Source organism: Agaricus bisporus (genome assembly GCF_000300575.1).
Source record: "Agaricus bisporus var. bisporus H97 unplaced genomic scaffold AGABI2scaffold_14, whole genome shotgun sequence".
NCBI classification, from domain to species: domain Eukaryota; kingdom Fungi; phylum Basidiomycota; class Agaricomycetes; order Agaricales; family Agaricaceae; genus Agaricus; species Agaricus bisporus.
Window position 1 is genome coordinate 609,931 of NW_006267349.1, and position 23,555 is coordinate 633,485.

The following is a 23,555-nucleotide window of genomic DNA, read 5'->3' on the forward strand; positions in this document are numbered from 1 at the left end:
GAAAAAGGAAATCAACCTCGGGTTCTGTCAAATGGAACAGCAATGTACATAGCAAAGCAAAAACAAAGCAAAAACCGCAACTACAGCTGCCCTAATAGTAATAAGATACTAGCAATACATAGATTGAGCAGCCCGCTGCTTTCTCTGCGGACTAAGAACATCCTTCTGAACTCCATTCCCGCGCTTCTTACTGCTAGTACAGGGTCTTCCCTCTATTTCCTTCAACGCATCCGCGAACTCTGTCAAGTCAAATCCAGTATTACTGAGAATGTCCTTGGCTCTTGCTCCGAGATCCGTATCAGGGGGGCTCATATGATTCTGGTTACACATTCTAGAAGAGCTAGTGGGCCTTTTGTGCATCGGTTGTGAGAGATATGACGAAGGTGGAGCAGAAGAACCGGAAGAGATAGCGGCTTCTCGTGACGTGGTAGTCGACCTCAGGTCTTTGGGAAAAGAAATGGAACTCGTTGACTTAATGATGCTTCCACTTGGGCGCCGAGAACTCTCCGGCGAGAAACCCGGGCTTTGTGAGCTCCCAATTTCCGGACCATTGGAGGAAAGCCATTCCTGAACAATTGGATGGTCCCGTGTAGGCTGATAGCCACAAGCGTCGAACAATTCAAGATTCCGGGAAAATTTGACAGTGGGATTGAACAACGGGAGTGAGTCCTCAATTAAAGCGTATGCTTCGTCAGGTGCAAGATTGCGTTGCTTCATCACTGTGAACGGTCAGTATTAATTGATGATAGGCCAAACATATCCACAAGGAAATGCGGTACGCACAACAAGCACAAGCGATAGTACATGCACGGACCTCCATAAGGGAATGTACAAGCACCAAACCATCAGTCATGGCTTCTTCTACAAACTGGATTGCGCCAGGCATCGCCAATAATAGGTCTTCTTTGACATTATTCCTCACATCAATATGATAGTGGTGATTTTCAGATTTGAGGGTGGCGGAGAGAGCGGGGAGGGGTAGCTCGGCGGGTGAGATTGAAAGAACATGAGTGATACCGAGGTCAGCTAGTAGCGACTCTGCTTGGCGAGCGTCCTCGGGAAAATCGCTATTAATTCCAGATAATACGGGGGCGGATCATTGAACGATATACGAGAGGTACGGTGAGTGGCAGAAGGATAATAAATAATATCAGAAAACAGCACATGACATTATGGCAGGAAAATTTGCCATTACGGAAGACGTACCTGCTCAAGAGCAATTTTTCTGGTATGATGGAGACCGTGTCAACAAGCTGGTTGAGGAAGGAAGTAACGTCTTGCTCCTGTCGTTTCTTCCAAGAGCGGTATACAGGATTGGTTGGACAAGGATCGAATTGACACTTGGAATAGGTGTCAAGTTGTTTGATGAAACCATAATTTGGATGAGCTTGTAGCCGTCCTGAGGATAATGTTAGTACCACATTGTACTCGCCAACAAAATGACGGACTCACGTTGCTTTATGTATCGTAAAGCAGATCTAGCATCCATCTTCTTGTGCTTCATCACTTGGAACCTGTCAGAGATCCAGAGTAGTTGGGGCCGAAAGAAATACTACTCACGAAACGCAGCGACGACAGTAGTACTCCGCGACACTCCCATTACACAATGAACCAACACTCTTCCTCCCTCCTCCAATGCGTTTTGAATAAAATGAGTAGTTTTGGGCAGGTATATTAGGAGGTCTTCATACTCTGTGTCTTGTACCGGGATATGTAGATGGATATCCGATGTCCCATTCTCGGGACAGTATTCATGGCACACAGAGACGACATGAGTTATTCCGAGTTTATTTCTGGTGTCGGGGCTTTTAACTGCTGCAACGCTGGCAGAAGTCTCTCGGTATAAGTGAACGGCAAGTTGCGTGGACGTAAAAAAGTGCTCACTTTCCGAGATACAGTTGATTTTTGAGTATCTCGCTCGTGCTAGAGGCTGCAGCATCTGACATCATATAGTGTGTGGTACTTCCAGGCCAAGGCCAGGGAGGGTATAAGGGCGAGAAGCGGGAAGCAGGAACCGCAGATAACTTGATTCTGCTGTGGCTGTGGTTATATATTCGCCGGTGTTACCATATTCGAATTAGCATGTCGTATGATCGGAGATCGGGTTTCGCGATCGCTGATGTAATGCCTCGAAATAGGTTACAGCCGCCTTGGCGGAGCTTGGCAGGTTGCAGTTGCAATGGACAAACAAGAAAAATGGCCCCATAATGGTGCACAATTGCTTCACCGCGGGCGCCCTCCAATGCATTGTTTCAAACATTGCGTCATAGTTGTCCCACGACTCTCACCCTTCGCTTTCATCAGCTCACCAATTCGGATGTGGTTCCACACACGCGGGAAGCTATCTGGGGCTGTCACGCGCGAACAAGGCAATTTAAACTTAGCCTGGAGAACATTGGATCATGAAGCTCGTTGCCAATGTATCAGAGGAGAATTTCAGCAGCCCTTTGGCGGTCAAAAAGGATTATATCACCCTAGAGGGTCAGATTCGCTAGATCAACACATCGTAAGTTCTAGGAAGTGAGAATGATACAGTGAAGACGTAGGCACCCAATGACTATCGGTTCCATCATCGAAGTTGTGCGGCATGTGTCGCATCGGTGCTTAGAATAGAGCGCTGGGACATGCAACTTAGCTGAGCTTAGCTGTCTAGTTGTACAAACACACTTGATCTTTCGGCCGATAACGATTGATGGTATTTGGCATGGATCGATAACGCCATTGAAATGGAGGTAGACCATGGTACACTAATTGGGAGACGGCGTCAAAGAAAGGGTGACAGAGGAGATGATAGGACGTTTTAGGGCAAGATGGTCAGCAATCGACAATCACTGAGACAGTGGCAGCTAAATCAGGCAATGGTTGTGCCTGACATACATTCGCGCGCCAGATGGCTGAATGTTCAGACGCACTACCCAACCCATGTCAATGTGGTGGTAATATTAACAACTTCTTGTCGTGTGATCACTTTGAAAACAAATACCACGTGACTTATGTAGTGCCGAGGTAATTAGTGTCGACGCCAATGTTGTTGTTTTGACATTCGTCTGTCGCGTTCCAGCCATGGTTTCCAGTCCATATTATCACTGCCTGACCTTGTCTCTCCTTCTTGTACCCCCTCTCATTTTTGGCACTTACTTGCTCGTGGCTTTTCCCAGCCCTCCAGAAACACTCAGCCTCCACCCTTCCCTTGCCAGTCTCCCCAGGCATGCCAAATCATGGCAAATATATCCAGAGGACTTCTACGAAGGAGGCTCATATGTGTCTTTCCCCCAGGGTCGCATGAGGTACTGGCTCTTGGGCCCGGAGAATGGGAAGAAAGTACGTCTTCATATAACCAATTAGGGGCAAAGAGTTAACCTTTGCCTTTGCGCACGTTGCAGGTCGTCTTGATCCATGGTTTATCGATACCCGCCATCGTTTGGAAAGATATTGCCCCGCGCCTCGTTGCACGTGGTTACCGTGTTCTACTTTACGGTTGGTTCTGTCGTGCTGGCATGCTACACGTCAGTTTAATCAGGCACTATAGATCTCTACGGAAGAGGTTACTCGGATGCGCCAGAGACCACATATGAACCTGGGCTCTTTACTATTCAGCTTGCACTCCTCATGCAACATCTCAACTGGGATAAAGCCAGCATCGTGGGCTCGTCTATGGTACGTATAACGGGTGCCGACCGGTTTGATCCTACTTACATTCAGCGCTTGTGTGTTTCAACTGCGTGTCATTCTTCAGGGCGGTGGTATAGCAGCTGCATTTACTGCGCATTTTCCCCACTTAGTTGATGAGAAGGTTATACTAATCGCTTCTGCGGGGCTAATTGAGGTCGGTATTCTTCTTTGGTGAACTCCTATTTGGTTACTTTAACATGGTCTGCTTATCTAGAATTGTGACATATCTCGCACGGCCAAGTTCATGTCCTCGCCTTTAGTTCAATCGGTTGCCTCGAGCATGCCATTCCGAGTATGTGTATTCTGTGATGTCCAATTCTTCACACTCACTTCAGCATTCAGAAATATTTGCAACGTCTGACAAATACAACATCGATTACCGGCGACGACGAAGTTGATCCTATGATCGAGGTGATTACCAAAGTCTCTCACCATTCTACGAACGCTATTTTTTAACGTCTCGTAATAGATCGTCCGGGTTCAATCAGCCCACTTGCCGGGATACAATGCCGCTTTATCATCCTCCTTGAGGGACGGGCCAATAAGAGGACAATCAGCAATGTTTGCGTCGAGTGGATTCGAAGGAAAGAAGGTTTTATTAATTCACGTAAGTCATATATCACCGTATCGAGCTCTCTACTAAGGCAATTCGACCTAGGGAACAAAAGATGTGACGGTGCATCCAAAATACGCTCCTCGTATCATTGAGCTTTTACCAGATGAAACCAAAAAGTCAGCGAAACTTGTCACGATAGAGGACGGGGGTCACGAAATAGTGCTGACACACGCGGAAATTGTAACCGACGAGATGATCCAGTTTTTGGAAGCAAAACACTGAGATGACATGCTAGGTGTGGTGGATGACTGGTGAGTGACTACTAATGACAGTAGATTCTTGACTGTTGACGGTGCGGTTGCTTTTTCGGGCACAAGTATGTGATTTGGTTTGGATCCATTCCATACTGTGCTTTTTTGTTTACGGAAGTTGGGACTCTTTATTTTAACCAGTCTACCGTTTCCTCGACGCTCCCACTCTTTCACAAGCCATTGTATTGTACTTTCACTCCTTATGTTCGCTTTCACATCCTGCTACTGGCTTATTTCAAGAGTCGTATGTAGGTTCGTCTACATTGTTGTTTACTACCTATCGTATTGCTACAGATTACTAATACTAGCTTAGTTTATGAATCAGGTGCTTCAAAAGGGTCACGTGGTGGGCGCGAATCTCAATGTGTGGACGTGTTTGGCCGGACACGATTTGGCCGCTCCCGATTGCCGACCGCCTGACGATGGGCAGAGATCCTCCTCACCGCCGCTCCTCACCTCAGTCGCCCAACTCGCATAGCGAGCAGCCCCTCGCCGAGGAAGACGTTGTCAAGATGAGAGCCCGGATCGCCGACATGGGACTTTCGTCCGATGCCGAGGTGCAGAATCTTACATCCAAGGAGAAAGAACTCGGTGGGATGGTGCGTTTTTTTTGGTAGTCAGGACTTGTGGGAGTGGTATTGATATTCACCGTGCAGGTTGTCAAATTATTGGACTCGTTTATCGATCCAGCCCAACTGCTCCGTCAGGCAGAGTTTATCACCTGGCTTGGATCGCAACGGGATTTACTTGTTCGATCATTTGAAGAGGAGAGACAAAGGTGGGAGGCAGAAAGAGATGGCTGGAATCGAATGGCTGAAGCATTGCTCGCTCAGCAAGCCAAAACTGGGATCTCTCCATCTCGCAAAGAGGAGGAAGTAGAGCATCAACATAATATGTACGAGTCGGAAAATAAAGCCCTTCGTGAAAAGGCGAGTGTCAATTTTGTTCTATGGCATGCTGGATTGCTTATGTATTTGATTAGCTTCAGGACTACCAGTTGCGCTTTTCGGCCCTAGAGTTTGAGCTCAATAAGCTCAAACCGCTCCTCCTGATGCAACCACCAATATCCGGCTCTTCGGCTGACCATCTACTCGACTTCAAGTCTCTCAAAGCTAGAAGAAAGGCTGTTGATACTCCATCCGTCAGAGAACATGCCAATTCCGAAGACAGCCTCACTACAAATCAACCCGATGACTCGACTCATAATACACCCCGTTCTGAATACTACCGCCGCCAACCGCCGGGTCGTTCTTCCTTCTTCACTCCTTTACAGTCCCGAACTTCCGCTCGACAGACCCCCATGCGTTCCGTCTTCTCTGTTTCACAAACACCTTCGACGCAACCTGGCTCCCCAAAAAAACCCAAGCATAAAACCAAGAAATCATATCATAGTAATCTTCCGCCACTCAGTGCAGATGCTCGCACGGAGCACCTTTTGTTGGCTGCACGGAAGATTGGCCGGGAGCGAGCGAATGTGATATCAGGATTCATGCGACACATTGAGAAGGAAAGAGAGAACATAATGCAGGAGCGAGATCGAGAACGTTTAGATCGAGACAGAACGGTTGCAGGAGTTGGGCATACATTCTACCGCAAGGACGATCTTGGGACAGGCTCAAGCTCCATAACTTCCTCCACAGCTCCGTCAATGCCTAAAACACCGAAACGAGGAAGCGCGGACGGACAATCAACAACCCACTTTCTAACCCCTACCACCTTGATGACACCCAGATCTGATCCCTACCCGCCACTCAACAACGCACCCAGTTCTTTTGTATTCGTTGGCAGTCCCCCAGTAACATCGTATCAGAATTCTGTTTTCACGCCACGGCCAGCTGGCCATATGCAAGCAAGTACCCCAGCCGCAAAGACATTACGCCGTACCTCAGCTACACCCGCGACTCATCCTACTCCTCTCGCTTCCCTCCTCAGCGCGGCGAAGAGTATGATGGATGATGAATCAAATGAGCCCCATACCCATTCAAATAGTCGAAGGCGTACTGGTGCTGTAGAACCCCCAGATAGTCCCGTTCCGAAGCGCCGGAGAGTGAGTAACGGAAACACGGGCAGTAATAGAGGCAAAGTCGATATGCTCGCCGCTGCTTCGACTTTAGGAACAGATCGTGTTCGGAGTGCCTTAGACGTATTAGCTGATCAAGCCGCTGCTGCCTTTGACTCGGATTGGCAGTCACCAAGTAAATCGCCTGCGAAAGTGGCAACCAGAAGTCGGGGAAAGGATAAAGGACATACTGCTACGTGTTCTCCTGTTCCTTCTGAAGAAGACCTACATGATGATTCGACCCCGAAAGGAAGAGTGAGGTCGGCAGAGTCGCCTGCACCTGCACTTGGCAGGACTGGAAGTCCCGTTTCGACCAGGAGCCGTTCGCAGGCGTTATTGGTACATAGACTATCGAAGGGAACGTCGAGGTCGCAGCAGAAGAAGAAAGATAGATCCTCCGTTACTCCGCCGCCTGGTGCTCTTAACGCACCAAGAATGATATTCTCTCCCTTGCTCAGGTCGCCTACCTTACCGTTATCGCCTTCACCGACTGCGGTGACTCCCCCAAGTATTCCGGCGGAAGATGAAAATGATCCTGTTAGGGTCGTTGTCAATAAGGAAAGTCGGAACCAGAAAAGTCTTTTGGATGACGACAGTCCGACATCATCTAATGGTGCTTCTGATCCTCCGGTACTTTTGAACGTGGGAGATGACCATCCGCACGTACCGGGAGATCCCATCACTATCGGTCCACGTAATTCATCTTCACGGTCCCTTATGGTAATCGATGGCGAACCGAAGAATAAAGGCGAGACATCTGAATCAAGCAATAGACTTCCAGAGTTGTTAACGGAGAATCATGGGGATAGAATTAATTCGGTCGCTGTCGATAATCAGGGTGGGGAAGAAATCGAGGGAGTAAAGCATGTATTCGTTGAAGGAACGCAAGTCACTGTGACGGAAGGGCGAGAAACGCAAGGTCACAATGTTCAAGGCGGTTCATCTGATGATGCATATGATACTGATGCCGACGCCGAAGGAGAAATGGACGTGGAAGCCGAGGAGACGGTTTTCATGGGTTCGTCCTCGACGATACACGTCCCAGTGGTATCGACTTACTCGTTGGATGCATCTGACGTTATGAACCAGCCGGCTGAAGGGCGAAGCTCGGAAGAATCTGGGCTTACGGAACCTTGAAGATCTCAGCGCAGCCGATATCAGAAAACATCAAAGACACGTTTGAATTTTTGATTCCACAGATGGTTACGGCGAGATTTGGTCTCGTATATATCCTTAATTTCCATGCAATTGCTGGAGCAGAGTTCCGGTATTCAAACTCATATGGGCGTGATTCTTGTTCCGTCATTCCTTCTTCTATTCGTGAGCACATAGATCTCTTTAACCTCTATTTCCGCTTTCTGTTTTGTACTCCAAAATGTTTCGCTTGCTTTTTCATTTATTGTATGCTGTTAAATTTTATTGCCTCCGAATATGATTTCATACGATACGTTTTTATACTTATTTATCTAATGGTACTTATGAACGAGTGTATTTCTACCGTAAAATACGATGTATTCAAGGCCGTTGCTAACGGATATGAACTTAGTGATGAGATGAAACAGGGATTGGGACAGTCAGGGCAATTATCTGGACTAGGTTAAGAGAGTTGTCAATTCACCGGAACGGAGATAGTTTCTTTCCGGCGGTTCAGATTTGCAGTCGAACCATTGCTCGATAAAAAACCCTTAATCTTAATGCGAAAGAACGGTTCGATTTCATTGTTTCGTAAAGGCGAGTGCTCTGACCTCGTGGTTTTAAGAACAAAGCAAAAGGCAATGCAGAGCCGATTAAGGTTCCTCGCTAGAACCCTGCTGAAGCTGAGCATTCTTGCCGTTCGTTCACTTTTACCATCTGTGTACGATCCAACGTAAGGGGAGGATAAACGCATTTAGGCATACCCACACTTTATTTATGTTGGATACCGTCATAGCTTTGGATTCTGGGAGCACGGAATCCATGTGCTTCGCGTGTTTCCCTTTTGGTGTTCAATATAATCTGGATTAGTGAGTGTAATTTTTTCTTTTTTCATCGGTTGCTTGATTGTTCATGGTCTTTCTCGAATTATTCCGGATCTTGAGATGTGGATTGTGGATGGCGTGAATGGTGCGGCGGGGGAGTATAAAGTGTGGCGACGGAACGGATGTTTCGGAAGTATAAACATCCTCACGTTCCTCAGTTCGAAAAGTTCTTCGCTCTTCTTCACCTCTTCAAAGATATCAAATGACGATGAACGGTAATGATCCATCCGCGCATCCGACAGGCGGCGAAAGCCTTGATTTTATTGCAACCACAAATTATTATCTTTATGACAACAACACGAGGTAGGGGGCATATTAGCCTTTTTTAAATAAGCACTTGCTTTGTTTCTTGCCATATCTTCTTCTTCCCCGACCTTCCTTCTTTTGACCGAGTCGATACTGACTCCCCTTTTTTTTTGTTATGTCAATGATTAACAGAGCTGAAGTACCCGAGTCATGGCAATGGTTTCTACATCCGAATCTCGATGTCTACTACTTCAACTTGGGGATGCGATTGTTGTCAACGGACGATATCCGAGATCCAAATATTCGTGCCCTCATCATTAACATCCGAAATGAATACTATGAAGAACTCGCAGATGACCGTGATTTCAAGAGACTGCCGATTGATTGGGTTATGACAATCACGGATTGTAATTTGGAGAATAGGACCGCCGTTGTAGGGATCCATTCGCGAACTGCTGGCAGATCTTATGAATGGACAGAGAACGGTACGTGATCTTTCCTTCTGCTGCTTTTTTGTTCGTCAATTTCACAAAAAAAAATGTTAAAAGATTATCGCTAACTATGGCAACTTACATGTTGCGTTTTTATAGGTTTGGTAGACAAACCAAAAGAACAGTTCTGGACGTTTATTGCAGAATATCCGGCACATGACAAATCGATTCCTCCTGCACTCGAAAATCAGTTCGTTCATGCGTTGACCAATGGTTCGTGGGTCCCTGCTCCTCTCAGATCGAACACGATCTTCTGATAGTCTCAAACTCCCATAGCCCAAGAGAAGACGAAAGAAGGTCGCATATTTCCCCTTGATGGCTCTCAAATAGAAACTGTAGCTCGTCAGTACAACTATTTGAAAGGTAGGTGAAATACCATTGCAGGGTCCTCAACTGCTATCCTTCATCAAAACACGCGGTTCTTACTCCACTTCACAGCGGGTCAATCATCTGGGAAACAGAATGCTGTGGCATGTATCGCGTGGCTCATGGGCGCCGTCATGCCTCTTGATGAGCTTCCGAATGGATCTACCGACGGTCGCATCTCGAATGAAAGAATTCGCGCGTTGACTCGAGTTCATATTTGAGAGAAAAAGTCAAACAAGGGGGAGGGAAAATCAAGGGTTTGAATCAACAGCATGGATCAATTCGACGCTTCCTAACACGTGTTTTGCGCTTCTCATTTGTCTTACCATCAGTAATCACCTCAAGATCTCCGCAGCAATCGATGTGCATGTTTGTGTAAAATAGTATATATGACCTCTTCTCTCGCCGTACTTACGAATTTATTTGCTATCGATTTTGATGTCTCCGTTGTGGACGGATGGAACATTTATCTTATCTTAAGGCTCCTCCACCAGCGTACGGTACATGCCTGACATGCGCCCTGATTTGATCTATGACGCAAATAGCAGATCTGAGATCTACAGTATCACTCGCATATGCAATGGTTCACTGTGACGAACCGAGATATTTTGCGGATACACTCCGAATCGTACAGGAGACATCGAAATTTCAAGTACAAAATTCAAGTACCACCTGCCTTCCACCATCGGACATATCCATCCTCACCACCAGTAAGGAATGCTCTTGGAATTCCCAACGCGGAAGGTTTGGGCCTCCATGATACAGACCAAACCTCGCCAGTATCCTGGATCGTAGACACAGCACTTCTCGCTCCTATATCCCACACTTTAACGGTTTTATCCGCCGAGCTAAGTGACATCAGTGAAAGCCATACCAAAGACACGGAACAAACTTACCCGGAAAGTGCAAGAGTACCCTCCGGGGCGATGTCAACGCTTAAAGCCCAAGCAGTATGTCCGGTGAAAGAAGCGATTGTGTTTCCCGGCGCACTGCGAATATCGTGAAGAACGAGTCTTCTGTCCTCTGATGCACTCATAAGGAGCTGGGGAGGCATAAGAGTTCGAATGAGTCTATGCTTTTACCGAGATGGTCGAACACAATTTCACTCACGCTGGAATCAGCTGACCATGAGAGTGATCGAACAGCCATTGCATGAGACGTGAACGTGGTCAACAGTGAGCTCGCTTCAAGATCGAAGACAAAAATCTGGCCCGTTTCAAGTGCGAGCGCAATTTTACGACCATCTGGAGACTATTGAATGGGATAAAAGTGAAGAGCTTAACTGCGGGTATTCTTCTCCATGGTAAATCCGAGGTGAAAGGACACATACATGACGACAATTCATTCCGAATTTCACGCGACCGGAGGCAATAGAGGAAAGTCTCTCGCCAAAATTACTAGGATCTGCAGAATGTATTGTGACATTTCCTGAAGCATTTGATGAGGCGTATGTGCTTCCTGAGGGGTTGAGCGAAATGGACCAAGCTGTCGAGCGATCAATATGAATGAAAATCAGCCGTGAAAGCATGAGGATGCCTTATGGCGATGGGATAACAAGGGTACGAACAGGGTTCAGCATCCCCACTAGACCCCATATAACTTTCATGCGAGCCAATTATATCTCCTGATTCGAGATCCAAGAGCCATGTGTGACCCTCTAGGCTATTGTATAGGGCGCGTTTTCCATCAGGAGACACAGACAGGGAAATGAGAGCAAGTGTATGTGGGGCAGGAGGAGTGCCATTTGGAGGGTGACGCTGGCCAGAAACAGAGCTCCATTGTCGTATCGAGCCGTCTGCGGATACAGAGACAGCGGTATCCGCAGATGTCCAGGCAGCACCCCAGATCGCGTCGTCGTGGCCTGGTGGGAGGGAAGTCGCATGAGATTATTATTGAACGACGGTGTTCAGCAACAAGAAGTACGTTCTGCAGACTGATGTGAATTCAAAAACACTAGACTCTGTTGCAGCTCGCTGTTAGCCACGTTGATGATGGGCTACGATACGAACTGACCATGATTTGCGGCGGTACAAAGTGACAGAGCGTATTGATGCACACTCGGCACGGTCTCGGATGCTGGCGGATAATGCCGAGCGGAGCTTGTATCTTTTGCTATATGCGATCCGACTTGTGAACTCTAATTTTCCTTACATCAACGAAAGCGGACGAAGACATCACTGCGGTAATATTCCTTAAAATCACTCAAAAAGTGGGTATCACTGTTTGCAACATAATGCAAGTATACTAAGCTCACTGTAGGATGTCTGACGCTGGAGATGACATTCCTGTTGAAGCCCCCGCTGAGGTTGAGGTTGAGGTCTCCACCGAAGCTCCCAAGGGAAAGCTCACTGTTGAAGAGGCTCTTCAAGTGCGTACAATATACTAGAATTTCAGCAACCCATATATTGATAGTTATCACAGCAAGTCTTGAAAAACGCACTTGTCCACGATGGTCTCGCTCGTGGTCTTCGTGAATGTGCCAAGGCCCTTGACAAACGCCAGGCCCACCTTTGCGTTCTCGTCGAGACCTGTACTGAGGCTGAATACATCAAACTCATCGAGGCTCTCTGTGCTGAGCACAAAATCAACTTGATCAAGGTCGGAGACGCCAAAGTCCTTGGCACCTGGGCTGGTCTTTGCAAGATTGACCGTGAGGGCAATCCTCGCAAGATCGTTGGTTGCACTTGCGTCGTCGTCAAGGACTATGGTGTTGAGTCTGAGGGTCTTCATGTCCTCCTCGACTACTTCAAGAACCGCTAAGGTGAGGTTTGGTGTTGATTTTCTTGTCTGTTGCTACGTCGTATATGCGATGACTTATAGACTCCCTCTACTGAATCTTCTTGTGGATTTACGTCTAACCGGAATCATTATGTTATATCTGATCTCCATTTTAATCACACGATTCGTTGGACGAACGCTAACTGTTAACTTTACAGCTAATCACTGTATTTGTGCCGTCTTCCTGTACCTCGGTTATGTAGCATAATGCGCAAATACTTCATGGGACCTGCTTGGATATTATCGTCTGACATGAGTTCTGAAAACAAGTTTATTATAATACGAATGACACAGCACATATATTTGATCAGTCATAGCGTCTTCGTGGTGGGGTACGTGAGCGCGAGCGTGAACGGCGATCGCTGCGTCCGCCTCTGCCCCGGCCACCACGAGGGGGTGGAGGTGGAGTTGAACCACGACGTCGCGGAGGTGGTACACGCATATCCTTATCCTTATCCAAGTCCTTGGTATCACCATTTCTGCCTCCTCGTCTCGATCCTGGGGGAGGATGTTTAGGACCACCACCTCGCCAATGCCCTTCACTACCTCGGGGAGCTGCGCTAGAACCAGGTCCTCCCCAGGCCGCATCAGCTCTTCCAGTGGGCGCTGATTTCCACGCATTGCCCGAGCCTTTGATCGATATTTCGTTCGATACAGTCACGTTCTTGGGCAACAAGACAGCAATGAGGAGGTAATCTCCTGGAATGTACTTCAAGTCGTCCAGCGTACGCTCTTCTCTTTCGCGGTCAGTAGGTGCACCTTCAGTGTCTTCGAGAAGACGCGGAGCTGTTGTATTGAGAGCACCTGGTTCACCGAGAATGTCACGGGAGTAGACCATGCCAAGGTCTTTTTGAGCAAAGCGACCTCTGAGAGTTGGGTCGGCGTAGACTGCACGGAACGAAAAGCGCGCAAGAGGATGTTTGTATTCGGGAATGTTGGGTGCGGTGATGCGAAGGGTCGTCAAGACTTCTCTCAGAGTTGCGTCTTTCCTGATTGATTGTTAGCCAGTCGGTAGGAATATGATTCGAGTAAGGGATCTACCAGGTAAATAATTGTTGCTCGTCGGTTGTTGGGAGGACTCCGTCTTCGAATAGTGACAGTCGGTGGAATGAGCCGATCTTGACAAACGCTCGAACGAGAAAAGGTGCTGTCTAGATCAGAGTCAGTGGTATTCGCTAACTGTATAGAAACGTGGTGCACCGTTTCACGAGATGAAGACGCGTTGGCAGGCGGTGTGCTGTCGACCTCCATGGCTTTATGAAACGTCGTCTATCAGCTTCAACAGAACGCAGTTCAATATTTTGTTACGTAATATTTGTTAGCGTTTTCTTTCTACAAATTAGCCTCTAGCCGGACTACCACTATGTTGATTATCGTGACTCTACGCTGCGTCCACCTCGGGAAATGCCTCTGGCTATCTCTCTTTTCTGTTCTTACTGTGGCTCCTAACATCATCAAAAGCAGAAATGGGCTGTCATTACTCTTAAAATTCGGTTGTGCTATCGTTACATTTCGCCTACTAAGCAGTCTTCTCCATCTCTATGTGCTCTTGGTCGTTTTCCCGTCTTAACTCATCCGTAATGCGCTGTCTCTGTTTCACAAGCTCGTCTTTCTCGTAAACTTGAAGAGAATTCAAGGTCAACAACCTGGAATCCGAGCGAAAGGACTATTGAATACTCACGGAATGCAAGCTCTTCCAGGGACTTATGCGCTGTCTCAGGGAATAGGAAGTATACAAATACAATCTGGAAAGCAATCCATACAACGTAACTTTCAAGCATGGAATCAGCTCTCTCGCTCTCTTGAGCAGGTATAAATCGACATACCTGATGTAGAATTTCCACCCTGCGTTCTCAATACCAATGGGGTTGACAAATTGGTTGAAGAAACCAGCCATACGACCGAAGAATTGGAACACTGTGATACCCTTCGCACGAGTGTGATAGGGAAAGAGCTCGACGAGGTAAGCTTTTGAATTTCAGATGGTCAGTCGTCAAAATTTTTCTCATGCAGCAAAAAGAACACTCACTGTAGGAAAGTGCGTTATAGGCGATGTTATATGCAGGGCTGTAGAGGAAGATGAAACTATAATTTTTCTGTAAGTATTTACCGTGTTCTGTAGATCATATATGCGTACGCAATAACTGCACGAGAAGAGGCTTGGTTGTTTGTAATGCTATATCTTGCACTAGCGATCGTCCATCCAGTAAAGATGAGTAGGATGGAGACAGTACATGCCTGTTAAGGTAAAGGTAAGGTGGTGGTCTTATGACGGTTGTACCTCTGCTTACCAGGTAAATAGGTCTTCGATTGAACCTGGAGACCGTCAAAGCGAAGGCGGTAGCGTTCAATAAACCCCAGCAAGTGTTGGCCAAGTTAATCAAGTTCTTGGTCCGGTTATCGGTGATACCGACGTTATCGAGGATGCGGGCCAAGAAGTACCTAGGAAACGTATGGTATCAAAATGACAAAACTCAGGCTTTCAGGCTGAACAAAAAATACTAACGATATCAAGCCGTTACCACTCCACTGTGTAACCAATCCAAGGAAAGAACCAATGAGGAACCTCATTCTCATACCATGAGTCCTGAATATCTCCATCCAGCCTATTTTCGCGGTCTCTTGCTCCAACTGTATAGTCTTCGAGATCTGGATGTATTCCAGTTTAACGAGTTCAGACGTTTCGTCGCCTTCAGCGTGGTACTTGGTCAATATCTTTTTAGCTTCTTCTCCGCGTCCTTTGGAGATCAACCAACGAGGTGACTCTGGAAGAAAATAGACGAATGTAATTTGAAGAAGGGAGGGTACGACCTGGAGGAGAGATGGAATACGCCAACCCCAATCGGTCGACATGTTGAAGGTACCGAGTGTCACTCCAGCAGCAACGATTGCTCCTGTTAAAATTGTCGCGATTTAGTTACTGATTATGGGATTTGTTTCAGCATCGAAAGACATACCAACGAAGTAACAAGAATTGAATAGGGAACCCAATATAGCTCGTTCCTTCGGGTGCGAGAGCTCTAGAGAATGTGCATCAGGAAAGTCGGTTTCTGGAAAAAAGAAATAATTAAAATCGTACCTCCAAGAAGAGATGATGCGGCGACGATGGCAAACGGAATACCGAATCCTATAATCAATCGAGCAACTACAAACATGGCGACTGTATTAAAAGATGCGTAAGTAAATTATACCAGTCGTTTTTCATCAAATTTCAACGTACAATTCTTGGCTCCTGCTTGAAGTCCGGCACCCACTATCATGATAGCACTGCCCAGAAGGATTGCCGACCTTCTGCCTAGACCGTCGGATACCATTACGACAAACGGGAGTGAAACGATAGCTCCAAGAGAGTACATTGACGACATGAGACCAAGTAGAGTCGAACGAGGACTATGGAAGACTACCAATCCAAATCATTAAAATTTGCCAATCCACTCTGCGTATCTGCTCACATGTATCAAAGGTATTAACTGATTGTAAACCGTTCATCATAGAGGAGTCGAATCTGGGTTTCCGGTTATTCTAACGCCTCACGTTGATAGATGATCAGCCTACGTACCCACTCGTCATTTCTACCCCAATACATGTTGGGAAGAATAAGAGATATAGCAAGCGAAGATTCGCTTTCTTCCACCATGGTCTCTTGTCTTTCTGCACCAACTCCCACACTTGCGCGTCGATAGACTCCTCCCCTTTCGAACTTTGACTATCTTTCTCTGAACCCATCTTACTCCGCTTTGTTAAGTTGTCAAGCGTCGTCTCTTCAAAGGTTTGTTAAGAGAGGAGCGGGGGAGGGAAGAAGGGAAGGGAGGAAAAGACACCCAAAATAACAAACTTGATCCCTCGCTTGAACACACTTTAAAGGACCCCGGCTTCTCAAAAGTGCCAAGAACTTCACCCTTTGGATGTTTCCGATATCCGAAGGCAGAAATGGAGTTTTCTCATCAAAGAAGTTATAAATCTGGGGTCATAGAGGGTCTTTTGAACATCTCCGCCGTTCTGATACGGTATACATTTTTCCATGGATTTCCCAGAACATGTCATGGGATCAACCTTTTAGGCGAAGCGTATAATACTCTTGATGATACTAAAGGAGATAAAGAAATATAGTGGTGAGAGACCGTTGGAGACTGTCACTATCGTGCAAGGAGTTGATGACAGGTCGTTCACCGTGTTAGTACCTGTGGGCCACGCGACACGGCGGTGTTACTGGAAAAATATCGGATGATGTCTATTTATAGACTCAATTCTCCAGAAGAATTCGAACAGAGCTCCGATGTCACCTCGTGGCACCCGCATGAGGTTGTTTGACACGATGATTATTCTTATATCTTATAATCTTGAAGCGTCATTACAGTGATTAAACTCTTTGCAAGTTTTATGTTGCTGTGTTTTTGAGCATTTAGTTGACCAGGAAGTAATTGATGAGGCGGAGAAAAGTCATCAGATTTTAGTGATCCCGATCATATAACTCTTGGCAAACGGTGATGTAGTTTTTATCCCTTAATTTCGAGAAATAGGAAATAGGAATGGTAAGACGGAGAAATCGACACTCAAGGATGGCTAAATTATTCCCCCATAGCTCTGCGACTCATCCACTTAGTCTTGAAGCCTTCTTCCGCATGTAAAAGAGATATGCTACGAAAATGAAAAAAAATAGAGAGAGACACACACACCTGCTGCGATTGAGCCATATCCTGCGCCTAGTCCGGAGTATGGGCCCGATCCCTGCAGCATGGCACAAAGTATATATAAAACTGAGATTGTTGATCTAATTTGACAAAGGCAATTTTTAGCATGGGGGTGGAAGATAGCTTTTTCCGAGGATGCAATTTGAATGTTGACGGACCACCTGGATGATGCGGGCTTGAAAGTGGGACTGGGTAGGGGAAAGAGTGAGCGGTTAGGTTGAATTTCAGGCCGTCGACAAAATGAATATTAAATTACTAGACTCGAAAAACTTTGAGAATGGACAGGATAAGTATCAGGATTCGAATCACTTGTCAAAGTTGTGGCCTATCGCTCTAGGATGAACAGAGTTGGTATACGGGTATACCGTTTAACAGACTGTCTTTGGGACCTGAAACACCTTCTTCTGGGGCTGTCGGTAAATTAAAAATATTGTGGTCAGGAGAAGCCTTGCGCGGACAGCGGCGGTTAATTTTCGACCATGACCGCGAATTTGGAAGTCGGCATCATCATGATCAGGCGATGGTCGGACTCCAGGAACATCTTTAGAACAAGTATACATTGCACATACAACTTTCTCCTCATCACATCTTTTGTTGAACACTTGATACGTTTCTCCTTTAACACGTGTGTTGTCAAGCCTTAAATTTATTCACATTCCTTTCGCCTTTCCAGAATCACGTACGAGGAAGATATTTATGTGGTTCATCGAGATACGAGGACTTGAGCCTGGCGCTGAGCGCTGATCCGGTAGAATCTCTTTCTTTCCTGCGGGCCGTTTGCGTCCACATAGCGGACCGACTTTCCGATTCCTAACCTATTAGATGTCAAGCTCAGCATCAGCATCAACTCAGCCTAATGTTTTGACAAGGAAAATTTGGAAGGAAGCTATTGTGCGGTTTTAATTAAGTGAAATGGCCTTGAAGCACCTCAATTCTCACGGTCAACTATACCCTTGGGAAGAATGAAGCAAATCGCGGTGAGAACAAAGCACCAAACAGTTTTTGATAACTTTAAAATCGGCACCGAGATGACGTCTCAATCAACCAGCGACTTTGCGCTTTTCTGAATCACAGACAGATAAAGGTGTTGATACACTATTTATATTCCCAAGCTGCTTAATTGATGACATGATTTGGACACCTTGATCGGCTACTCTAGTGAACAAAGGGTTTTTGTCGACTCTCCTTCTGCTAAACTTGCTGCCATTGCCCAAACTTCTAATGCCTACGCCATAGGACAGCCCTTGCCTAGAGTGGCGGTGACTAGATGAACCGCAGCCATTGACTTTCAAGGGTGTGGCCCTGAATAGAAACATATTCTCACGGGACGATGACAGCATAGCGGGCGGACAACGCGTTTCAACTTGCAAACGCTCAGAATGGCCTCCCCGCACGAGGACGCTGAGCATCTCCCATTGTCGCCATCGGAGGCCGAATCTGTGGATAGTTCTACTGCTTTGACGGATCGTACTGATGGTGGAGAGTCAGCCAAGCCTCGTCTCAATGGACACCGGCTGGTGGAGAATGGCAATGATCACTCGGACGCGAGCGGAGAGGAGGATGATGATGACTCTGAGGAAGAAGAGGACGACGGTGAGGACGACGGTGAAGAGTCAGAAGAGGAGGAGGATGATGATGATGAGCCGGCGTTGAAGTATGAACGAATAACTGGAGCGATCCCGGAGTTACTGAAGAAAGACTCGGCGTCCGCCCTGGCGATATCGCATAACATAATGGCATGTAGAGGTCCTCCTGAATTCGGTGTCACTAACTCTGAGTTGTTGCGCAGGCACTCGGAACTCATGCCGGAATAGTTCATCTTTTGGACCTTTCCGGCAAACGTTTAAAGTCCTTCAAACCTCATTTCGCATCTATCATTGATATATCTCTCGACACAAATGCCGAGTTTGTTGCCACAGCTTCGATAGACGGTTCGTCTGTTCCCTGGGTCTGAAGCGCATATATCGATGATATGGACTCTCATATTCTTAGGACAGGTCGTCGTACACTCAATCACTACGACTGAATCATACGTGTTTGGTATGAAGAGGCCTATGCGTACTGTTTCCCTTGAGCCCAATTTTGGCAAGCGGAGTACTCGGGCGATAGTTCATGGCGGCTTGGCGGGCAACCTAGTACTTCGGGAGAAGGGCTGGTTAGGGCACAAGGAGACGCTGCTACATTCTGGTGAAGGGCCAATATGGCAGGTACGGTGGAGAGGGAGATTAATTGCATGGGCTAATGATCTGGTATGCCCGTCTTGCTTTTAATTAGAAGGAAGAGCTAATAAACGAACCAGGGCGTAAAAATATACGATCATGTCTCGCAAACGCGCATTAATTTCATCGACAGACCATCAGATAGTCCGCGCGCAGACCTCTTCAAGTGCACATTACACTGGCAGGACGACTCCACTTTGCTCATTTCTTGGGCAGACTTCATTAAAGTTGCTCGGATTCGTGAACGTCCACGGAGTACCTCATCATCTTCTTCCGCGAATTTACCACCTTTTGTAGTCGATATCACTGCCGTTTTTCAATTAGACTGCATGATCGCTGGCATTGTCCCCCATCCATCACCGAACCACGCCATTAACTCTCCAGATACTCTAGGATTCAACCAAGATGTATCGCCAAAGAAAACCACGGAAAAACGACAGTCACCTCTTACCTCCTTCCTTATAATCGCGTATAGTCCACCAGAAACTTTCACAGATGAGATGACAGAAGATCGAGAACGTCAAGCACGGAAACAAGCTGAACGACCTGAACTTCGTATCATTTCACGTGCAGGTGAAGAGCTGGCAGCGGATGCCATTACTATCACAGACTTCCAGAAATGGGGGTGCAATGACTATGTGTTGGTTGAGGGCATTGGTGGTGATGATCCCGCTGGTTTTGATCCGGAGAGTAGGAGTTATGTGGTATTGAGTCCGAGGGATCTTGTGAGAGTGCGGCCGCGGGATAAAAGGGATCATGTTGCATGGCTGGTGGAGAGGGAGAGGTATGAGGAAGCTCTGGAGGAAGTGGAGAAGATTGAGGCAGATGCGTTATTGAAGAAGACTGATGGCGTCAAAGCTCTTGCACAAGAAGGAGAAGCAGAGAAACATGTTTTGAGTGCGGTCGAAATTGGGCAGAAGTATATTCGACACCTTGTTAATGAGGGTAAGTAGGGTGCCGTGAGTGTGCTTGGGTGATGTTGACAGATTACGCTTCCTAGGCGAGTTTGTGAAGGCTGCAAAGCTAACGCCAAAAGTATGCGGGCACGATTCGAAGCGATGGGAGGATTGGATTTTTGCGTTTGCGGAAAGAGATCAGTTGCAAGCGAGTATACGTTTTTGCATCTGTCTTGTCGGATTCACTGATGAGACGTAGGCAATCATCCCATACGTTCCTACCGAATCTCCCCGACTGTCTCATCTCGTTTATGAGATGGTGTTGGCCCACTTTTTAGCCCGCGATAGACAGGTAAGGCTGCTTTGTTTCTCTTTTCATGTTCGATACTGACATGATGTAACAGACTTTATTGCAAACGATCAGAGAGTGGCCAAAGGAGATCTACAACATTGGTACTGTTATTATCGCAGTTCGTTCTGAGCTCGACAAAGCCTCGTCGCAACCCAAGTCAATGACCACGCCCTCGGGTAATACTATCTTAATGGAGTGTCTCGCCGAATTGTACGTCTCGCACTATGATTGTCATGTTTCCTGCAAGTTCTCACCTGCGTATCCTAGGTACACGGCAAATAGACAGCCGGGGAAAGCATTGCCTTTCTACCTTCGACTCCGGAGGCCAAATGTCCTCGAATTGATTAGGGAGCATAACCTGTTCACGGATGTACAAGATCAGGTATTGTTGCTTGTAGAATTTGACCATGAATTGATGGAGAAGCGGAAAGCGGAGGGTGTGGGAGCTGGACAGAGCGAAGCTATCAACCTGCTGGTGAACAACATTCATTCAATACCTGTGAGTGATCCTTGTTTTTCCTGAACTTATTAAAGCTCAGGCGTTGGATGCAGATTGTGCGCGTAGTGCAACAATTACAAACTAAACCTTACTATCTGTTTTTGTATCTGGATGCTCTTGTAGAGAGGGATCCACATTTGGTTTCCGGGTTTGCGGACTTGCAGGTGGGCGATTTGTTTCTCTGTCCATGATACACGGGGTTGATGATTGGGCATAGGTCAAGCTGTATGCGGAATATGCCACGACACGGTTGATTGACTTTTTGCGTGCGAGTAATTACTATAACCTCGAGACTGTAAGCGACCTCTTATCTTGGTATCGACATGTGCTGATGGAAGTGGGCGCAAGGCATATGAAGCCTGTAATGAACGTGATCTGGTCCCTGAGATGGTGTTCCTTTTGGGTCGAATGGGCAACAATAAGAAGGCGCTGCACCTCATCATCGAGCGACTGGGTGACGTCCAACGTGTGAGTCTCCATCTTTCCGATTTAACACAAGCTTATTATTTCTTTTTTATCAGGCGATTGAATTTGCGAAAGAACAATCCGACGACGACTTGTGGGAAGACCTTCTCAAATATTCTGAGACCAGACCTACATTTATTCGGGGGCTACTCGAGAATGTCGGGGTGGAAATTTCACCAATACGGCTAATCCGACGTATCAAGAATGGGTTGGAAATACCGGGGTTGAAAGAGGCATTGATCAAGATTTTGCAAGATTTTCATCTGCAGATTGAGTTACTTGAAGGATGTCAACATATCCTTGAGGGTGACTGTGCCGAGTTGAGTGGGAGGTTGAGTAGAGGACAGGCTGGGGGAGTGGTGTTAACTGGTGAGCTTCGGTGTCGTTTTTTTGTCTTTTGCTAATAAAGTTGCTGTTAGGGCATACCGAATGTCCGTTATGTGATAGACCGATACAGCAGAGTGGACAAGGGTTTTCGATACTGTTTTTATGTCGACATGTGGTACATGCATCGTGTATCTCGACATCGATGGGAGGAAGTGAGGGAGCGGAGTTTATGAAGGGTCTGGAACCGTTTTTGTATGAAGGGCTTGGTGGGAGAAAAGGGATTAGTGGGAATGTTGCATTGTGAGTTGGTATTTTTCTGATGATTGAATGGTGATTTGTTGATTGTTTTTTTTTTGGGATTAGGGAGTCGATGATTCGAGCGCGGATAGGAAGAGGGTGTCCGGTTTGTCGTAAAGCAGTTGAAGGACGACGGACGTGATGTGTTTTTTTCTTCTCTCGGCGGTGTTGCATCTACATTTGTTTTTTTGTTTTTAATATTTTTTCGATTTGTGAGATACCATATCATCATTTACTATACACGAATGCTCGGACCTCGTCAAGATAGATAGATTTAGCAAAGAAGAGTTCGTGTGAGTACAAAAATACACTATGGACAAATGAATAAATCTGAAGCACAACAAGTTCCTTAATAGATGGACTATGACACATTTTAATCAAGATGTCGCTTATTGGTCATTCGAACATGAAGCAGTTCTTCCATGAGTTGAGTACGTTGTTGTAAGAGGTGATATGTCCTGCGAGGGTCGTGATCGGGTGATGTCGTAAGTAGAGTTTGCCACGAGGGTATTTCGGAGGGAGTTGTTGTTGTTGTTGATGATGATTTTGTGGGTGTTTGGGGAGGAGAAGGAGAGGAGAGGGAGAGGGAATGAGTGAGGTAGGAGGATAGTTCGGAGTCGTGGTCGACCTAGAGAGATGTGACCTGTTCGACGGATGGGAGGTGATTGACGAGTGAAGGAGGAATCGTCTGGAGGTATATGTGAATGCGTTTTGTGATGGTGATGAGGAGGAGGGGTTGTATGGCGGTAAGGGAAGGAGGTTGCGAGGGGAGAGGTTATGTTTGTTTGAAGGGTGTCGTCGTCGGCGGTGGATAAGAGAAGAGTGGGAGTGAAGAGCGGTGAGATGGGAGAGAATGGGGGTAGGAATGTGATGGTCGACGAAGGGGATGGTGTGACGCTGCGTAAACGATCATCTTCTGGGTCTTTGCTTTTGTCGTGTATGAGACCAAGTTCTTTACCGATCCAACACAACACCTCGGCAACAAAGACGATTTCATCCCATTCACCTGCAGCAAGCAACCTAGGGTCTATTTGACTCAAACCAACATCTGATCGGATGATGTCAGTCTCGAGGACACCAAGAAAGACCTTTATAGTCTGGATATGTCTGGTTGCAGGGTCGTGGACGTCAACAGGGATGCGGACGTCGAGGATGGCTTCGAGGACGGCGAGGAGGAGGGACGGCGTGAGTTCTGCAGGGGACTGCAGTGCAAAGGGGAGGTTGAGGCTGGAAAGCAGCTCGTTTAGCTGCTCAGTCAGGAGAGTCTCCATCTGTCACACTTCAGACGCGTCCTGTCACTCATTAGCTCCGT

The 23,555-nt window shown here is 46.8% G+C and overlaps 9 protein-coding genes across 9 annotated transcripts; 5 read left to right on the forward strand and 4 right to left on the reverse strand.

Annotated features, from left to right (window-relative positions):
* Positions 1–3: 3 nt before the first annotated feature.
* AGABI2DRAFT_212070 (hypothetical protein) lies at positions 4–2,012 on the reverse strand. Its single transcript, XM_006456823.1, has 6 exons — positions 1,885–2,012; positions 1,561–1,823; positions 1,453–1,506; positions 1,207–1,399; positions 784–1,067; positions 4–719 (listed from the first exon to the last, which is right to left on the reverse strand). Exons 1-6 carry the CDS (start codon positions 1,947–1,949, stop codon positions 109–111), a joined length of 1,470 nt encoding a protein of 489 aa, XP_006456886.1. The 5' UTR covers positions 1,950–2,012; the 3' UTR covers positions 4–108.
* A 1,051-nt stretch (positions 2,013–3,063) lies between these two features.
* AGABI2DRAFT_154349 (hypothetical protein) lies at positions 3,064–4,510 on the forward strand (the record flags this gene model as incomplete). The annotated part of the gene is made up of 8 exons (XM_006456824.1): positions 3,064–3,321; positions 3,384–3,477; positions 3,530–3,657; positions 3,737–3,826; positions 3,887–3,964; positions 4,015–4,083; positions 4,142–4,279; positions 4,331–4,510. The coding sequence occupies 8 exons, from the start codon at positions 3,064–3,066 to the stop codon at positions 4,508–4,510; spliced, it is 1,035 nt and encodes a 344-aa protein (XP_006456887.1).
* Positions 4,511–4,961: 451 nt separating this feature from the next.
* AGABI2DRAFT_122770 (hypothetical protein) lies at positions 4,962–7,735 on the forward strand (the record flags this gene model as incomplete). The annotated part of the gene is made up of 3 exons (XM_006456825.1): positions 4,962–5,138; positions 5,196–5,474; positions 5,522–7,735. 3 exons carry the CDS (start codon positions 4,962–4,964, stop codon positions 7,733–7,735), a joined length of 2,670 nt encoding a protein of 889 aa, XP_006456888.1.
* Positions 7,736–8,765: 1,030 nt separating this feature from the next.
* Positions 8,766–10,154, forward strand: AGABI2DRAFT_195858 (hypothetical protein). The gene is made up of 5 exons (XM_006456826.1): positions 8,766–8,919; positions 9,055–9,347; positions 9,453–9,566; positions 9,630–9,716; positions 9,792–10,154. The coding sequence occupies exons 1-5, from the start codon at positions 8,819–8,821 to the stop codon at positions 9,938–9,940; spliced, it is 744 nt and encodes a 247-aa protein (XP_006456889.1). The 5' UTR covers positions 8,766–8,818; the 3' UTR covers positions 9,941–10,154.
* A 134-nt stretch (positions 10,155–10,288) lies between these two features.
* AGABI2DRAFT_195859 (hypothetical protein) lies at positions 10,289–11,750 on the reverse strand. Its single transcript, XM_006456827.1, has 7 exons — positions 11,733–11,750; positions 11,643–11,679; positions 11,287–11,580; positions 11,050–11,204; positions 10,830–10,970; positions 10,616–10,761; positions 10,289–10,567 (listed from the first exon to the last, which is right to left on the reverse strand). The coding sequence occupies exons 1-7, from the start codon at positions 11,733–11,735 to the stop codon at positions 10,381–10,383; spliced, it is 963 nt and encodes a 320-aa protein (XP_006456890.1). The 5' UTR covers positions 11,736–11,750; the 3' UTR covers positions 10,289–10,380.
* Positions 11,751–11,872: 122 nt separating this feature from the next.
* On the forward strand, positions 11,873–13,757 carry AGABI2DRAFT_195860 (hypothetical protein). The gene is made up of 6 exons (XM_006456828.1): positions 11,873–11,928; positions 11,979–12,087; positions 12,141–12,480; positions 12,656–13,491; positions 13,542–13,648; positions 13,698–13,757. The coding sequence occupies exons 2-3, from the start codon at positions 11,980–11,982 to the stop codon at positions 12,477–12,479; spliced, it is 447 nt and encodes a 148-aa protein (XP_006456891.1). The 5' UTR covers positions 11,873–11,928; position 11,979; the 3' UTR covers position 12,480; positions 12,656–13,491; positions 13,542–13,648; positions 13,698–13,757.
* Positions 13,758–13,951: 194 nt separating this feature from the next.
* Positions 13,952–16,304, reverse strand: AGABI2DRAFT_195861 (hypothetical protein). The gene is made up of 12 exons (XM_006456829.1): positions 16,057–16,304; positions 15,950–16,002; positions 15,718–15,897; positions 15,577–15,657; positions 15,455–15,517; positions 15,004–15,391; positions 14,789–14,939; positions 14,635–14,735; positions 14,527–14,582; positions 14,324–14,465; positions 14,179–14,267; positions 13,952–14,117 (listed from the first exon to the last, which is right to left on the reverse strand). The coding sequence occupies exons 1-12, from the start codon at positions 16,221–16,223 to the stop codon at positions 14,017–14,019; spliced, it is 1,572 nt and encodes a 523-aa protein (XP_006456892.1). The 5' UTR covers positions 16,224–16,304; the 3' UTR covers positions 13,952–14,016.
* Positions 16,305–18,569: 2,265 nt separating this feature from the next.
* On the forward strand, positions 18,570–22,505 carry AGABI2DRAFT_229096 (hypothetical protein). The gene is made up of 14 exons (XM_006456830.1): positions 18,570–18,928; positions 18,967–19,119; positions 19,181–19,437; positions 19,488–20,352; positions 20,408–20,538; positions 20,563–20,655; positions 20,708–20,865; positions 20,923–21,154; positions 21,208–21,318; positions 21,372–21,449; positions 21,503–21,622; positions 21,676–21,988; positions 22,039–22,246; positions 22,310–22,505. The coding sequence occupies exons 1-14, from the start codon at positions 18,922–18,924 to the stop codon at positions 22,383–22,385; spliced, it is 2,802 nt and encodes a 933-aa protein (XP_006456893.1). The 5' UTR covers positions 18,570–18,921; the 3' UTR covers positions 22,386–22,505.
* A 127-nt stretch (positions 22,506–22,632) lies between these two features.
* On the reverse strand, positions 22,633–23,514 carry AGABI2DRAFT_122777 (hypothetical protein; the record flags this gene model as incomplete). The annotated part of the gene is made up of 1 exon (XM_006456831.1): positions 22,633–23,514. The coding sequence occupies one exon, from the start codon at positions 23,512–23,514 to the stop codon at positions 22,633–22,635; it is 882 nt and encodes a 293-aa protein (XP_006456894.1).
* Positions 23,515–23,555: the final 41 nt, after the last annotated feature.

Coding starts and splice junctions, on each gene's coding strand:
- AGABI2DRAFT_195861 (XM_006456829.1), bottom strand. CDS start 16,223: ATGGGTTCAGAGAAAGATAGTCAAAGTTCGAAAGGGGAGGAGTCTATC. Junction 14,268..14,323: donor GGGTGGAAATTCTACATCAG/GTATGTCGATTT, acceptor CATGCTTGAAAG/TTACGTTGTATGGATTGCTT. Junction 14,118..14,178: donor CCTGGAAGAGCTTGCATTCC/GTGAGTATTCAA, acceptor ATTCTCTTCAAG/TTTACGAGAAAGACGAGCTT.
- AGABI2DRAFT_195860 (XM_006456828.1), top strand. CDS start 11,980: ATGTCTGACGCTGGAGATGACATTCCTGTTGAAGCCCCCGCTGAGGTT. Junction 12,088..12,140: donor CTGTTGAAGAGGCTCTTCAA/GTGCGTACAATA, acceptor TAGTTATCACAG/CAAGTCTTGAAAAACGCACT.
- AGABI2DRAFT_212070 (XM_006456823.1), bottom strand. CDS start 1,949: ATGATGTCAGATGCTGCAGCCTCTAGCACGAGCGAGATACTCAAAAAT. Junction 1,507..1,560: donor TACTGTCGTCGCTGCGTTTC/GTGAGTAGTATT, acceptor ACAGGTTCCAAG/TGATGAAGCACAAGAAGATG. Junction 1,400..1,452: donor TTTACGATACATAAAGCAAC/GTGAGTCCGTCA, acceptor CATTATCCTCAG/GACGGCTACAAGCTCATCCA.
- AGABI2DRAFT_195858 (XM_006456826.1), top strand. CDS start 8,819: ATGACGATGAACGGTAATGATCCATCCGCGCATCCGACAGGCGGCGAA. Junction 9,348..9,452: donor TTATGAATGGACAGAGAACG/GTACGTGATCTT, acceptor GCGTTTTTATAG/GTTTGGTAGACAAACCAAAA. Junction 9,717..9,791: donor TCAGTACAACTATTTGAAAG/GTAGGTGAAATA, acceptor TCCACTTCACAG/CGGGTCAATCATCTGGGAAA.
- AGABI2DRAFT_195859 (XM_006456827.1), bottom strand. Junction 11,205..11,286: donor TAGTGGGGATGCTGAACCCT/GTTCGTACCCTT, acceptor ATCGCTCGACAG/CTTGGTCCATTTCGCTCAAC. Junction 10,568..10,615: donor GGTACTCTTGCACTTTCCGG/GTAAGTTTGTTC, acceptor GATGTCACTTAG/CTCGGCGGATAAAACCGTTA.
- AGABI2DRAFT_229096 (XM_006456830.1), top strand. Junction 21,155..21,207: donor ACAACATTCATTCAATACCT/GTGAGTGATCCT, acceptor CGTTGGATGCAG/ATTGTGCGCGTAGTGCAACA. Junction 21,319..21,371: donor CCGGGTTTGCGGACTTGCAG/GTGGGCGATTTG, acceptor GATTGGGCATAG/GTCAAGCTGTATGCGGAATA.